The sequence below is a fragment of the Physeter macrocephalus genome, chromosome 2 (genome assembly GCF_002837175.3).
Source record: "Physeter macrocephalus isolate SW-GA chromosome 2, ASM283717v5, whole genome shotgun sequence".
In the NCBI taxonomy this organism is placed as follows: domain Eukaryota; kingdom Metazoa; phylum Chordata; class Mammalia; order Artiodactyla; family Physeteridae; genus Physeter; species Physeter macrocephalus.
In genome coordinates this window covers 12,360,151-12,375,090 of record NC_041215.1, presented here as the reverse complement: position 1 = coordinate 12,375,090, position 14,940 = coordinate 12,360,151, and the positions used below count along the sequence as shown (strand labels likewise).

The 14,940-nt window shown below is 36.6% G+C and overlaps 1 protein-coding gene and 1 pseudogene across 1 annotated transcript; both read right to left on the bottom strand.

The window, feature by feature from the left end:
- Positions 1-807: 807 nt before the first annotated feature.
- Positions 808-1,417, bottom strand: LOC112062286 (glycine cleavage system H protein, mitochondrial-like). Its single transcript, XM_024116351.3, has one exon. It carries the CDS (start codon positions 1,415-1,417, stop codon positions 899-901), a length of 519 nt encoding a protein of 172 aa, XP_023972119.1. The 3' UTR covers positions 808-898.
- A 1,222-nt stretch (positions 1,418-2,639) lies between these two features.
- Positions 2,640-3,263, bottom strand: LOC112062273 (glycine cleavage system H protein, mitochondrial-like; annotated as a pseudogene).
- Between the last annotated feature and the right edge of the window lie 11,677 nt (positions 3,264-14,940).

Here is a 14,940-nt window from a genome sequence, read left to right as displayed (position 1 = left end):
CATCTGTTACAAACATGAACCTACAATGACCATGACTGTCATCCAAAGTCCATACTTTAATTAAGGTTTACTCTTGATGTTGTGCATATTATGCGTTTTGACAAATGTATAATGACATGAATCCACCTTGATAGTATCATAGAATATAATTTCATTGCCCTAAAAAATATCCTCTGTCATTCATCTATTCATACTTCCCTCCTCCTAACCCTGGAAGCCACTGGTCATTTTACTATCTCCATGAGTTTTCCTTTTCCATAATGTCATGTAGTTGGAATCATACAGTAAGAGCCTTTTCAGATTGGGGTCTTTCACTTAATAGTACGCATCTAATGTTCCTCCATCTCTTTTCTTTTCTTTAAGAAGTTGAATATTTTATTATTAAACTGTTTCTTATTTTCCTGCAAGGCTGTTGCTTCACTGTATAAAAATAACACCAGCAAACACAGTATATTGCAAAATTAAGATAGTAATTTTCTTCACTGGACACTATACAACTAACAAACTTTTCTCCACTGTCATTTATTTCCAGTGGCAAGTTCATTGAGTATTCTGACCCAAATCCAGGGATGGCTGTAAGCAAGTTACAATATTATATAAGGTTAAGATAACAATGTTATCCTTGAGTTACATAATTTTTATAACTAGTTTTACCACAGATAATTTCAGGAATTCTGAGAATTCTGGAGACTAGCCTAAAAATCACAGGGTGTTGTGAAAAAGATGCATAGTGTTTATCTGAAATCATTAGGAAGTTAAGGGGTATTTTCTTCAGGCACCATTGTTTCAAGTAGTTTCTTTTGCTAAAAGTTGCTTTTTAAAAATCTATCCACCACTAATTTAAGACAACTATGCTAGATTAAGTTGTTTCAAACTAGTTTATTTAGGGGTTCCATTTTCACTCCTCAATAGATTTTATGTATTTCTCATATGCTTCTTCACTCATTAGTTCATCTAGTTCTGAAGGGTTACTGAGTGTCATCTTGATCAGCCAACCATCTTCATAACAAGATGTGTTGACAAGTCCTGGATTTTCTGCTAGAGCTTCATTAATTTCAGTTACTTCTCCTGATAGAGGAGAATAGAGTTGACTAGCAGCTTTCACACTTTCCAAAGCACCAAATTCCTCTGGTTTGTTCAATTTTGTCCCAACTTCAGGCAAACTACAGTAAACATCTCCCAAAGCTTCCTGTGCAAGATTGCAGATTCCCACTGTTCCAACACCGTTTTCTGTTGTTACCCATTCATGTTTGTCTGTGAATTTACGACCCGACAGCAGAGCGGGGCCGGTGTGCAGCGCCCGGACGGCGCCCGCCCGCAGTCCCCAGGGCTGCGGCGAGCAGCGCGCGTTGGGCACAGAGATGGCGTGCAGGCTGCAGACCACGGCCCGCACGCTCCGCGCCACTCGCAGCGCCATGTTCGCAGGGCCATCTCTTGTCTTAATAGTATTCTTTTCCTTTTAGCACTGAACAACATTCCATTGTCTGGATGCATCCCAGTTTGTTTATCCCTTCACCTACTGAAGAATATCTTGGTTGCTTCCCAGTTTTGGTGCTTATGACTAAAGCTGGTATAAACATGTGTGTAGGACTTAATTTTTCAACTCCTTTGGGTAAATACCAAGGAAAGTGATTGCTGTATTGTATCGTAAGGGTATCTTTAGTTTTATAAGAAACGGCCAAGCTGTCTTCCAAAGTGGCTGTACCATCTTTGCATTCTCACCAACAGTAAATGAGAATTCCTATTAGTTCATATGCTCATCAGCACTTGAGGTTGTTGATGTTTTGAATTTTGGCCATTTTAATAGGTATGTAGTGGTCTCTTATTGCTCTTTTAAGTTGCAATGTCCTAATGATATATAATGTGGAGCATCTTTTCATATGCTTATTTAACATCTGTGTATCTTCTCCAGTGAAGTGTCTGTTCAGGACTTTTGACCATTTTAAATCAAGTTGTTCAGTCTCTTATTGTTGTGTTTTAAGATTCCTTTTATATTTTGCATTATAATCCTTTTTCAGGTATGTCTTTTGCCAATATTTTTTCTCAGGCTTCGGCTTGTCTTCTAATTATCTTGAAAGTGTCTTTCGCAGAGCAGAAATTTTAATTTTAATGAAGTTCATCAATTATTTCTTTCAGTATCATTTCTTAGGTATTTTATCTAGACAGTCATTGCTTTGTCCAAGGTATCCTATTTTCTCTTATGTTAACTTCTAAAAGTTTTAGGATTTTGCTTTCAAAGTTAAGGCTTTGACTCATTATGATTTAATTTTTGAAGGCTTGTGTCTAGATTCATTTTATTTTCATGTTGATGTCCAGTTGTTCCAGTATTATTTGTATATAAGGTTAAGATAACAATGTTATCCTTGAATTACATAATTTTTATAACTACTTTTACCACAGATAATTTCAGGAATTCTGAGAATTCTGGAGACTAGCCTAAAAATCACAGGGTGTTGTGAAAAAGATGCATAGTGTTTATCTGAAATCATTAGGAAGTTAAGGGGTATTTTCTTCAGGCACCATTGTTGCAAGTAGTTTCTTTTGCTAAAAGTTGCTTTTTAAAAATCTCTCCACCACTAATTTAAGACAACTATGCTAGATTAAGTTGTTTTAAACTAGTTTATTTAGGGGTTCCATTTTCACTCCTCAATAGATTTTATGTATTTCTCATATGCTTCTTCACTCATTAGTTCATCTAGTTCTGAAGGGTTACTGAATGTCATCTTGATCAGCCAACCGTCTTCATAACAAGATTTGTTGACAAGTCCTGGATTTTCTGCTAGAGCTTCATTAATTTCAGTTACTTCTCCTGATAGAGGAGAATAGAGTTGACTAGCAGCTTTCACACTTTCCAAAGCACCAAATTCCTCTGGTTTGTTCAATTTTGTCCCAACTTCAGGCAAACTACAGTAAACATCTCCCAAAGCTTCCTGTGCAAGATTGCAGATTCCCACTGTTCCAACACCGTTTTCTGTTGTTACCCATTCATGTTTGTCTGTGAATTTACGACCCGACAGCAGAGCGGGGCCGGTGTGCAGCGCCCGGACGGCGCCCGCCACTGTTCCAACACCGTTTTCTTTTGTTACCCATTCATGTTTGTCTGTGAATTTACGACCCGACAGCAGAGCGGGGCCGGTGCGCAGCGCCCAGACGGCGCCCGCCCGCAGTCCCCAGGGCTGCGGCTAGCAGGGCGCGTTGGGCACAGAGATGGCACGCAGGCTGCAGACCACGGCCCGCACGCTCCGCGCCACTCGCAGCGCCATGTTCGCAGGGCCATATCTTTTCTTAATAGTATTCTTTTCCTTTTAGCACTGAACAATATTCATTGTCTGGATGCATCCCAGTTTGTTTATCCCTTCACCTACTGAAGAATATCTTGGTTGCTTCCCAGTTTTGGTGCTTATGACTAAAGCTGGTATAAACATGTGTGTAGGACTTAATTTTTCAACTCCTTTGGGTAAATACCAAGGAAAGTGATTGCTATATTGTATAGTAAGGGTATCTTTAGTTTTATAAGAAACTGCCAAGCTGTCTTCCAAAGTGGCTGTACCATCTTTGCATTCTCACCAACAGTAAATGAGAATTCCTATTAGTTCATATCCTCATCAGCACTTGAGGTTGTTGATGTTTTGAATTTTGGCCATTTTAATAGGTATGTAGTGGTATCTTATTGCTCTTTTAAGTTGCAATATCCTAATGATATATAATGTGGAGCATCTTTTCATATGCTTATTTGACATTGTGTATCTTCTCCAGTGAAGTGTCTGTTCAGGACTTTTGTCCATTTTAAATCAAGTTGTTCAGTCTCTTATTGTTGTGTTTTAAGATTCCTTTTATATTTTGCATTATTATCCTTTTTCAGGTATGTCTTTTGCAAATATTTTCTCTCAGGCTTCAGCTTGTCTTCTAATTATCTTGAAAGTGTCTTTCGCAGAGCAGAAATTTTAATTTTAATGAAGTTCATCAATTATTTCTTTCAGTATCATTTCTTAGGTATTTTATCTAGACAGTCATTGCTTTGTCCAAGGTATCCTATTTTCTCTTATGTTAACTTCTAAAAGTTTTAGGATTTTGCTTTCAAAGTTAAGGCTTTGACTCATTATGATTTAATTTTTGAAGGCTTGTGTCTAGATTCATTTTATTTTCATGTTGATATCCAGTTGTTCCAGTATTATTTGTTGAAAAGACTGTCTTTGCTCCATTGTATTGTCTTTGCTCCTTTGTCAAAGATCAGCTGGTTTTGTTTATATGAGTTTCTTTCTGGGCTCTCCATTCTGTCCCACTGACCAATTTACCTACTCTTTCACCAATACCACACTGTCTTGATTACTGTAGTTTTACAATAAGACTTGAAGTTTGGTAGTGTCAGTCCCCTAACATTGTTCTTCTTCAATATTGTGTTGACTACTCTCTGTCTTTTGCTTCTCTATATAGTCTTTAAAAAATAGTTATTGATATCCACAAAATAACTTGCTGGAATTTTAATTGGGATTACATTGACTCTATAGAGCAAATTGGGAACTACATTTTGGCAATATTGAGACTTTCTATCCATGAACATACAGTACAATATTAGAGGTGATGCCAAGATATGTGCCAATATGAAAGAAAGCAAAAAAATCCCAGAAATGCCAACTCTGAAGGTTCATTTTTGAGACTCTAAATTAACATACCATGGAAACTTCCCCGAATGAAGGTATTAAATACTTTTTTATATTTTCCCCATCTTTATTTGGATGTTCTTTTTTATACATAGCTGGACTCATTCTATCTGACTGAGCAAAATATAACAACAGTCCAGTAGAAATAATGAAAGGTTTAGTGTCCTGGACAAGGAGAATTGAGAAGAGATGAGTTTAAAAGATATTATAGATACAAATACAATAAACCTTGTGGAATAAATCCATGAGAGATACGATGCACATAGAAAAGACAAAAATGTCCAGGAAGCATCTGTCCAAAAACTTAAATGTTCTACAGGATACACAGCTCTTTGAAGGACAATTTCCTAGACTTTGCAATTTTCATCACAGTCTTGAAGAAATAATCAAGGATGGCTTGTTATCTTGATTTGTTTGATTGGAGCTGAAGGTAACTGAGAAACGATCCTCCTGCTAGCCAAAGAAATGTCTTTATGTTTAAATTATTTATAATTACGTATACTAATGGTTTGTTACTTACAAGGCAATTTTAAAGGGATTTTTGTCACTCCAGATTTTCTACTCTTATCAAACACTGAGCACCTCAATGTTCCATAAATGCTGGTAGTTTTTGTTACTACCATGTATGACAACTCTCTCTACCTAAAGAGCAAAACTTCTCTATCTAAATCTCTTCCAAGACTGCCTCCTCCTGTTCTTCAAGATATATCACCATGGCACGTGTTTGTATGCAGATATCTGTGTGTATACATATAGATGAGACACACATGAAGATATGTATCTTCTCATCATTGTTACGTTTCCTGGTGCCCTCTGGGGAGTCAAATATCATCAGAAGTGTCTCTTACTGTGATTAAAAAATGCAAACATTGCAGTGCCCAATATAGTTAACTTCTTTCAATTTTCATACTAGTTTCCCACAAAAATGAGAAAATTTCCTTTCCTTCATTTTGAAGAGGAATTGAAGAAAAACTTTTTCTGCCCCCAAATCTGACAGAGATACAAGAAATGTAGGTAGAGCTACTGAAACTATTGGACTCACACCAAATGTATGTGTCAGAATCTGAAGGCAGATACAAAGTCACCCATCCCCACTCTTGTCTCATTTGGCAGCTTTTACTCACTCAACAAACACACTCAGACCTGTCCGCTCCCAGATTTTATTCATATGTGACCTCTCACCATATGTATTATAGATTTCGTAGACAGAAATCAGCTGTCTGCCTAACCTATGATGTTGCTCAGGATTGCACTTGAGTCATAGTCTTCTTGACTCCTCTACCTGGGTTAGCAACACAGGAAAAAATCACACAGTAGAAAAGACTGTTGCTACTCCCATATATGATCCCCTACTCTGGTTGAGCTCTCAGTGTGCCCTGTAATCTTTATGCTCCTGTTACCTCTAAAACATCCCCCTAACAGAAGTTCTAGGTTTTCACCACTGTCCAAAAACCGTCCCCCCGTCATTGTCTGTTTATTCCCTAAGATTGATTTTTATCTCCTGTTTCACAGGGAAAAGAATGAACAGAAGTACAAGAGGTAGGGATTTCTTCTCATTTACGTTCTTTCAAATTACATGTGTTTCTGTGCCTGTACCTTGTATTACATCCTGCCTTCACAAAAGGGGTCACTACTTTTTCCATGGGTATTCTTGGAAAAGTTTCTTTCTGCCTCCTCAGGGGCTTTGCTGCCACATCAACTTTATTTCTTTATTCTAGTATCGTGTTCTCTACTGGCTCTGTCCCATCAGCATTTCAGCACACTTAAGCTTTCTAAACTTAATTGAAAAACATCACAGAACAAAACCAGGCAATATTCTGTTGTGTGCCATTTTTTTGAATCCTCTGGATAGCTTTGCAATCCCCCTCACAGGCTGCAAGGAAACTTTGCATACACTATCTGCTGTCTACCCCCATTTCCTCATCTAAGTTCTCAGTAATGTGGAATCCTCCTTTCTCAATCCACTATAAGTTCTGTTATCAAATCACAAATTATGTCTCTATTTGTAAATGCAATATATAAAAAATTGGATGTTACTTAATATCCTAATAGTTCAATTTTCTAGATTTTGACCTTTTAGTTCTATATTTACTCTATATTTCTAGTATTTCCTTTAATAATAAATTTTCGGACTAATGAGCTTATGTCAAAGGAATATCCAGTAAGATGTCTTTTTTCTACCTCACATTTTTAGTATCATTATGAATTTATAGATATCTAATGTATTTAATTATTTATTTCAATATTTATTTTGATGCTCAAATTATCCAGTATTTTTCCAGTAGTATTTATGTATTTTTTAAACATGATTATGATCTCAGGTGGCCTCAGACTGCAGCGGCTTGAAGCAGGGTTTCAGTTCCCGACCAGAGACTGAGGTCTTGTCTCAGCAGTGAGAGCACCAAATCCTAGCCACTAGACCAGTGGTCAGTGACAAGGCCCTGGTCCTTTGTCTTTGCAGGAAAGAATTCCCACAAAGACAGAAAGTAGTGAAACAAGTAAAGTATGTATTAGGAGAAAAAAGAGAGTAGAGTATGTGTGGATAGACACATGGGCAGACTCAGAGAGAGAGTTGCACCCTCATGGTGGTTTAAATCACTTATATGGGGCATTTCTTCCAGGTTTCCTTTGGCCAATAATTTTGATTTGCTTGGTTCAGAGTCCGTATTTGGTATAGCTCAGGATCCTTCTCTGTGTGTGTGCATCTCTCAGCCCAGATGGATTCCACCGAAGAGGCCTATGGGTAGTTGGCATCACTTACTATGGGGGGGCACCCCCTCCCTTTTTGACCTCCAAGGAGCTTTCTTGTCGGGAAGGTTTCCTTGACTTCGAGAATAAGAAATATGTAGTCTCTTATCTTCTATCTGGGCAGGGCCCAGCCTCCTCTCTCAGTTGTCCTGCTATTCTCATCTCAGAGTATTGGTCCACAGGGAATGAATCTCCAATTGCTTACCCTGGGGGGGACCATCTACCTCCTGCCTCAATTCCATTGCCTTTGACAGCTCCTTACCAGCTATGTAACAAGACACCCCAGGCTCATTCTGCACTTCCCTCCCTCAGACATGGAATTGGCCATTTTTTGTGTTTGCGCAAATTTATTTTGTTTATTTTTTATGAAGAATTAGATGGAATTTTGAGATTTTAATCTGCACTGTTATGTGTGTGTATGTGCATGTGTATGTTTATTTTTTTCTCCCCTACTGTTACTAGATTGTCTTTGCTTCTAAGCTTTTCAGTTAATGAAACTAGGAAATATGTGTTTTTGAAGATAACAGTTATTATACATTCTCATTAATATTTCCAGTAGAATTTAAGATAGGATTTCTTGGTACCTTCTTTGATCATGTGTGCTTGTTTCTTTTTTCTTCTTATTACAAAAATCTTGCTTCCTACAATTCTTAATGTAATTCTTTGTTTGATTATACTAAAATAGAATAGCTTCACAATCCCATTGCCAATATTATTATAAGTAAAACTACTTCAAATTTTTGAAGATGTCCTTGTAATTATTTAGCCCTTAAACAAAATAGAATGGGTAGCTTTATAGATCCAAATTGCATGTGACAATTATGGTACACCCCATTACTGATTTGAATCTGTCATAAATGTAGCCTAAATAGAGCAGTTATCACATTTTTTAAAGCGCTGATTGATGTTTATCCTGTTGGTCATAGAGCATGAATGAGATCCACAAAATATGGAGAATATAGAAGTCTTATCATTTTTGAAGATATTAAAAGACTAGTTCCTGATAAATTAAAAGATCTGATCTGATCTGAAAGTAGGTCAGATTTTTCACAATTTTTTGACAATTTTTTGACACAAGATTTCCCAATCAGAATCTCAGCAAAGAGTGGCAAGAACAGACATGGTCAAGCCATAGGAGTTCTCCATAGGTGTTCAGGAAGAGCCATTCAATTGCTTAACATCTATTTGACGAAATGCCTTCTCTTCCCAAATTAATAACAAATATATGCTAGTTTTTTAATCCTGATCCTCACTATGGGGTCACCCAAAGCAAAGGCTATTTAGAGGATCAGATTATTTTTTGTAGCCTATTAGATTCTAAATTGAATTTGTCTGTTTATAAACACATAGTGGCTTGTGCAATCCATTAAAAATAATTTACATTGCTCACGTTCAAGTTAACTTATTAAGCTGTATCATCCTCTATATAATATCCTCAATAACATTTTTGCTACATTAAGTGCCTTGCTATTTCACTAGATACTAAATCAAGCTATCAACTTGATTCAACTGAAGTGTTAGCTGTTCTGTTGTTTAAGCACCTTCTCTACTGATTACGCAGTGCTGTGGATCAACCTCCCACTATTCCAATCATCATTTTGCTTTGTGAATACGTCTTGTGAATCTAACAACTTCTACTATATTCTGAGCTTCTAGAGGCTACCTATGATGTGTTCCTTAACTCTTTCAGAATCTAATATAGGTTTTCCCCAGATTAAAGTCACATTGATCATATGGAATCAAAGAAAATAAGTGAGGCAATTGAGCATCTGAAAATGGTGGCCAATATTCTCAGGAATGTCTTGAGAGTTCATTCAAGAGTAACAGATACTTAGCACTGGATGTTTTTAGTAGACTCCATAGAATGGAACCAAAAGCTATACAAATATACAGTTATAATTTTTCTTTTAATTAATTAATCAATTAATTTTTCTTTTAATTTTTTCATTAATTCTAGCCACTAGAATTGTGTGGTTTCATTTTTTATGGTGTTAACAGTGAAAGTTTTTGTTTGGTTGGGTTTTTTTTTTTGTTTGTTTGCTTTTTTTTCCTTTTTCTTTATTTTTTTATGCTTCAGTGGATGCTATGGTGCCTATCCACACCTAGATTTCCAGAACTGAAGCATCCATTCCTCCAGCTGCTGGAAATGCTGGTAACTGACAGGTCTCAGCTGATGCCTGTTCTCCAGGAATTTTCCTTGACCGAAAAGAATGCTTTACATGAGGGGCCAAGTTTTTGCCCCTACTTGAGAACAGTTGGTTCCCAACAGCTGGTCGTTGGAGGGCAAAATGTCCATTCTTCAAGCCTCAGTTTGGGATCACTCCGAAGAGCCATCCCAGATCCAGACCTCCCTATGGGATTGGTTAAATTTTCAGTGTTGTAGCTTAGCTTCCCCCTTTGCCCAATTCACCTTCATTTACCCCTCCACAGCGATTAATATCAGAGCACTGCCCAATAAACACCTGAAGGCAAATCTCCATATCAGGGGCTGCTTCCCAGGGAAAGTGACTTCAATTTTTCCTTATTTTCCAATTTCTCATGATCTGATACCTTCATTAATCAATAGGTTTACTTTGTCCAGGTACTCTATTATTATCAGGTATATATGATATTATCTTCATTTCTTATATAATATTTCATGATGCATGTTTCCTAGAAGAGAGGATCAAGAGACATGTAAGGGATGCTGGGAGACTTGAGAGAAAATTAAGAAGGAAAGGAGTGAAGGAGAAAGCATGGAAGGGAGGAAGGGGGAATAAGGGAATACAGGAAAACATGGGCAAGAATGAAGGCAGATGGAAGGCAGAAAGAGAAAGTTTCCATTCACAGAATGTATTTACAGAGGAGGACGTTGGTGTTTATTTCGGGGGATAATAAATACCAGGAACTCACTGCTGGTGCAAAATCACGGGAGGTTAGGTGGAAGTTGCCTTGATGAAGCTTCCAAATTCTCTACATAAGAGAAGTAGTACTTTTCTTGAATCCTAAAAAATGTGTCAGTTGCCCCCATCAGATCAGGTGCCCCAAGTTTCTACTAGAAGAAATGTTATAGTTGATATCAGAAATTCTGTGAAATAAAACACTAGTGCAAATGGCACTTGTGGGGCAGAACTTTCATTCTAAACTTTTATTGATAAACTTACTCTACATGTTTATCTCTGCCCTCTTCCATGCCAGTGAGGCTGTCTTTTTCCTGCAATCGCTGTCACCAGTAAAAAGTCAAGGAAAAGTACAGACCCTGACAAGAAGGCATATGACATTCTGCCATAACTGAATCTTATCAAGTTCAGTGGCCTAGAATATTTGATACTGATAGAAGATCATAGAGGTATTTCAAGTCAAGCATTAAGTAGTGATTATGATGAAACTTTCCTGTACCTGCTCACTTTGCATAATGATGATGAAGATGGTGATGATGCCACATATCCAGCAGCCTACTTTTCTGATTACGCAGTGCTGTGGATCAACCTCCCACTATTCCAATTATCATTTTGCTTTGTGAATACGTCTTGTGAATCTAACAACTTCTACTATATTCTGAGCTTCTAGAGGCTACCTATGATGTGTTCCTTAACTGTTTCAGAATCTAATATAGGTTTTCCCCAGATTAAAGTCACATTGATCATATTGAATCAAAGAAAATAAGTGAGGCAATTGAGCATCTGAAAATGGTGGCCAATATTCTCAGGAATGTCTTGAGAGTTCATTCAAGAGTAACAGATACTTAGCACTGGATATTTTTAGTAGACGCCATAGAATGGAACCAAACGCTATACAAATATACAGTTATAATTTTTCTTTTAATTTTTTAATTAATTAATTAATTTTTCTTTTAATTTTTTCATTAATTCTAGCCACTAGAATTGTGTGGTTTCATTTTTTATGGTGTTAACAGTGAAAGTTTTTGTTTGGCTGGGGTTTTTTTTTGTTTGTTTGCTTTGTTTTCCTTTTACTTTATTTTTTTCATGCTTCAGTGGATGTTATGGTGCCTATCCACACCTAGATTCCCAGAACTGAAGCATCCATTCCTCCAGCTGCTGGAAATGCTGGTAACTGACAGGTCTCAGCTGATGCCTGTTCTCCAGGAATTTTCCTTGACCGAAAAGAATGCTTTACATGAGGGGGCAAGTTTTTGCCCCTACTTGAGAACAGTTGGTTCCCAACAGCTGGTCATTGGAGGGCAAAATGTCCATTCTTCAAGCCTCAGTTTGGGATCATTCTGAAGAGCCATCCCAGATCCAGACCTGCCTATTGGATTGGTTAAATTTTCAGTGTTGTAGCTTAGCTTCCCCCTTTGCCCAATTCACCTTCATTTACCCCTCCACAGGGATTAATATCAGAGCACTCCCCAATAAACACCTGAAGGCAAATCTCCATATCAGGGGCTGCTTCCCAGGGAAAGTGACTTCAATTTTTCCTTATTTTCCAATTTCTCATGATCTGATACCTTCATTAATCAATAGGTTTACTTTGTCCAGGTACTCTATTATTATCAGGTATATATGATATTATCTTCATTTCTTATATAATATTTCATGATGCATGTTTCCTAGAAGAGAGGATCAAGAGACATGTAAGGGATGCTGGGAGACTTGAGAGAAAATTAAGAAGGAAAGGAGTGAAGGAGAAAGCATGGAAGGGAGGAAGGGGAAATAAGGGAATACAGGAAAACATGGACAAGAATGAAGGCAGAAAGAGAACGTTTCCATTCACAGAATGTATTTACCAAGGAGGACGTTGGTGTTTATTTAGGGGGATAATAAATACCAGGAACTCACTGCTGGTGCAAAATCACGTGAGGTTAGGTGGAAGTTGCCTTGATGAAGCTTCCAAATTCTCTACATAAGAGAAGTAGTACTTTTCTTGAATCCTAAAAAATGTGTCAGTTGCCCCCATCAGATCAGGTGCCCCAAGTTTCTACTAGAAGAAATGTTATAGTTGATATCAGAAATTCTGTGAAATAAAACACTAGTGCAAATGGCACTTGTGGGGCAGAACTTTCATTCTAAACTTTTATTGATAAACTTACTCTACATGTTTATCTCTGCCCTCTTCCATGCCAGTGAGGCTGTCTTTTTCCTGCAATCGCTGTCACCAGTAAAAAGTCAAGGAAAAGTACAGACCCTGACAAGAAGGCATATGACATTCTGCCATAACTGAATCTTATCAAGTTCAGTGGCCTAGAATATTTGATACTGATAGAAGATCATAGAGGTATTTCAAGTCAAGCATTAAGTAGTGATTATGATGAAACTTTCCTGTACCTGCTCATTTTGCATAATGATGATGAAGATGGTGATGATGCCACATATCTAGCAGCCTACTTTTTAATAAGAAAATATTTTACATTTTTATACGTGCATACACAGAGAGGTCTATATCTTTAGAATAATTGATCTACTAGTTATTTTTCACATACATCTGAATATTAGAGTAGTTTCATTTAATCAAAGACAAGCATTATCATCCTTTAAATGTTTTTTATTTAAGATATTAATTTTACTAATTCACCAGTCAATTTAGATGTGTTATTTGACAATAGAGAGATTTGTTAAAATTCAGGAATTACCAGAACATTAAATTCTAAAGCCTAATGCTTTAAGATATTATATTGTGTTCTAGATGCTAGAGAACTTTGGTATTATATTTTGAATATAAATATATAAATATAAGCATGTATACAAAGAGTAAAGAAGGAAAAGGGAGAATACAATCACATGACATACTGCCATGCATACATAATTTGGCCACGTTTTCCCACCCATGTACTATGTAACTTTTTTCTGTTCCCTTTTTCTGAACCAACTCATCTCAGCCCCAAGGCCTTTGCACTTGCTGTTCCTTAGGTCTATCTCTCTTTCCCTGCTACTGTCCTTTCTGATCCTATTCACCAGGGTTTTCTTACCCTCAGGATTTAGATTAAATATCACTTCCTTGGTTCCTTCATCAGGTGCAAAAAATTCCATAGGAATATTATTACTAAAAGTAAAATGCAAGCGTCATTCCTACTAATGTCAGAAATGAAACATGTTTTATTATCATTAAATTATTGAACATTGCATTGGATGTCCTGTCCAATCTTAGAATTCAAGAAAAATAAATTTAAAACATACAAAAAGTATATTACCTTCGACATGAAGCTTCTCTTGACCTAAGAAACATCTGTTTTTTTCTGTTACAAAATGTTGAGTACTGTGCATTTTCTTTTTAAACTTCTTACTCTTTTACTTACAGGTTTCGTGTAACTGTCTTAACTTCTGAGTTCAGAGAGCATGGGTAATTTGTTCATGACTAAATCTGCAGCTCCTACCAGAAACAAATCTGGCAAGGAGAGGAAGCTCAATAAAAATTTGTTGAATGAATTAATATTTTCCCAGTTTCTCCTGGTATATTTAGTAGATATATTCAGTATTCAGTAATCATAAAACTGTGTCCTGGTACTCTGTATTCTTCTGTAGGATATTGGCAGGTGACACTTCCTTTGGGAGGTGCTGGGGCCTCAGAGGATACCTTTCCAGAGGTCCTTTCTAACGATAAATTCTGAGAATAATTAGGTCATTGTTCTTGTTACCCTCCGACTTTCAAAATCTTGGAGCATGAACATTACATCTTTGTGAAATACACATTTCTTCCTCTGGTAGAGGGGTGAGTACTGTCAGCTGTTTCTGCAGGCATTGCACTGGGAGGTACAGTTAATGCAAGATACATATGTGTGAATCCATCGGATAGTCCTTAAACATGTAGTTTCTTTATGTGAGTTCCTTGATTTAAAAAAAAAAGAATATTCACAATGAGATACTATTGACAAGAGTTAGTAACTCTCTAAAATACTAAATATAATTTTCTATTTATTGGGGCTTTACACATGCTTTTTTTCAATTTCAATCCTTTTATCTGTTTAATATATTTAAGCCTTTGGCATTTGGAAGATATACTAATAGCTTAACATTTTATTTTACATATCAGTTCATGGTAACCCAAATATTAACAAAAGATAGGAATGTAAATTTTACCTATTTAATAAATTGCTTCCCAAGGATCATAAATATTTCAACACAGTATCTCAACAAGTGAATAAGCATTCTATATTTAAATGCTTCTTTCATAAATGTATGAAGAAAGGAAGAATGAATAAAAGATGAAGGAAAGCGAGAGAGTGAGAGAGAAAAAAGACAAGAAATGGGGCCAAAATAAATGTGGAGAAAAATGGATTTAGAAAACAGTCATTCACAAGCAATTACAAATTAAAATTAGAGCACAGAGAACCTATTTACCGGTAGATGGGCACCACATCTATTTTGACTTAACTCCTTTATAAACCTCAGTGCTTTCACAGAGAGGTTTACTATGTTACATTTGAAGAAACTTAGCAATAGTTAATTTAAAAATTAGGTAATGACAATAAACTAAATTTTAAATTTCTGCTTCATTTTGCCCATGACTTCATAGGTGATAATGAATACTGAAGTGAATCCCATACATGCTGATCCTGGCACACTCTTCTACTTTTCAAGAGTTCTATTTCTAAGGA

What these genes read in the sequence shown, in the direction of transcription:
- LOC112062286 (XM_024116351.3), bottom strand. Translation starts at nt 1,417, where the DNA reads ATGGCGCTGCGAGTGGCGCGGAGCGTGCGGGCCGTGGTCTGCAGCCTG.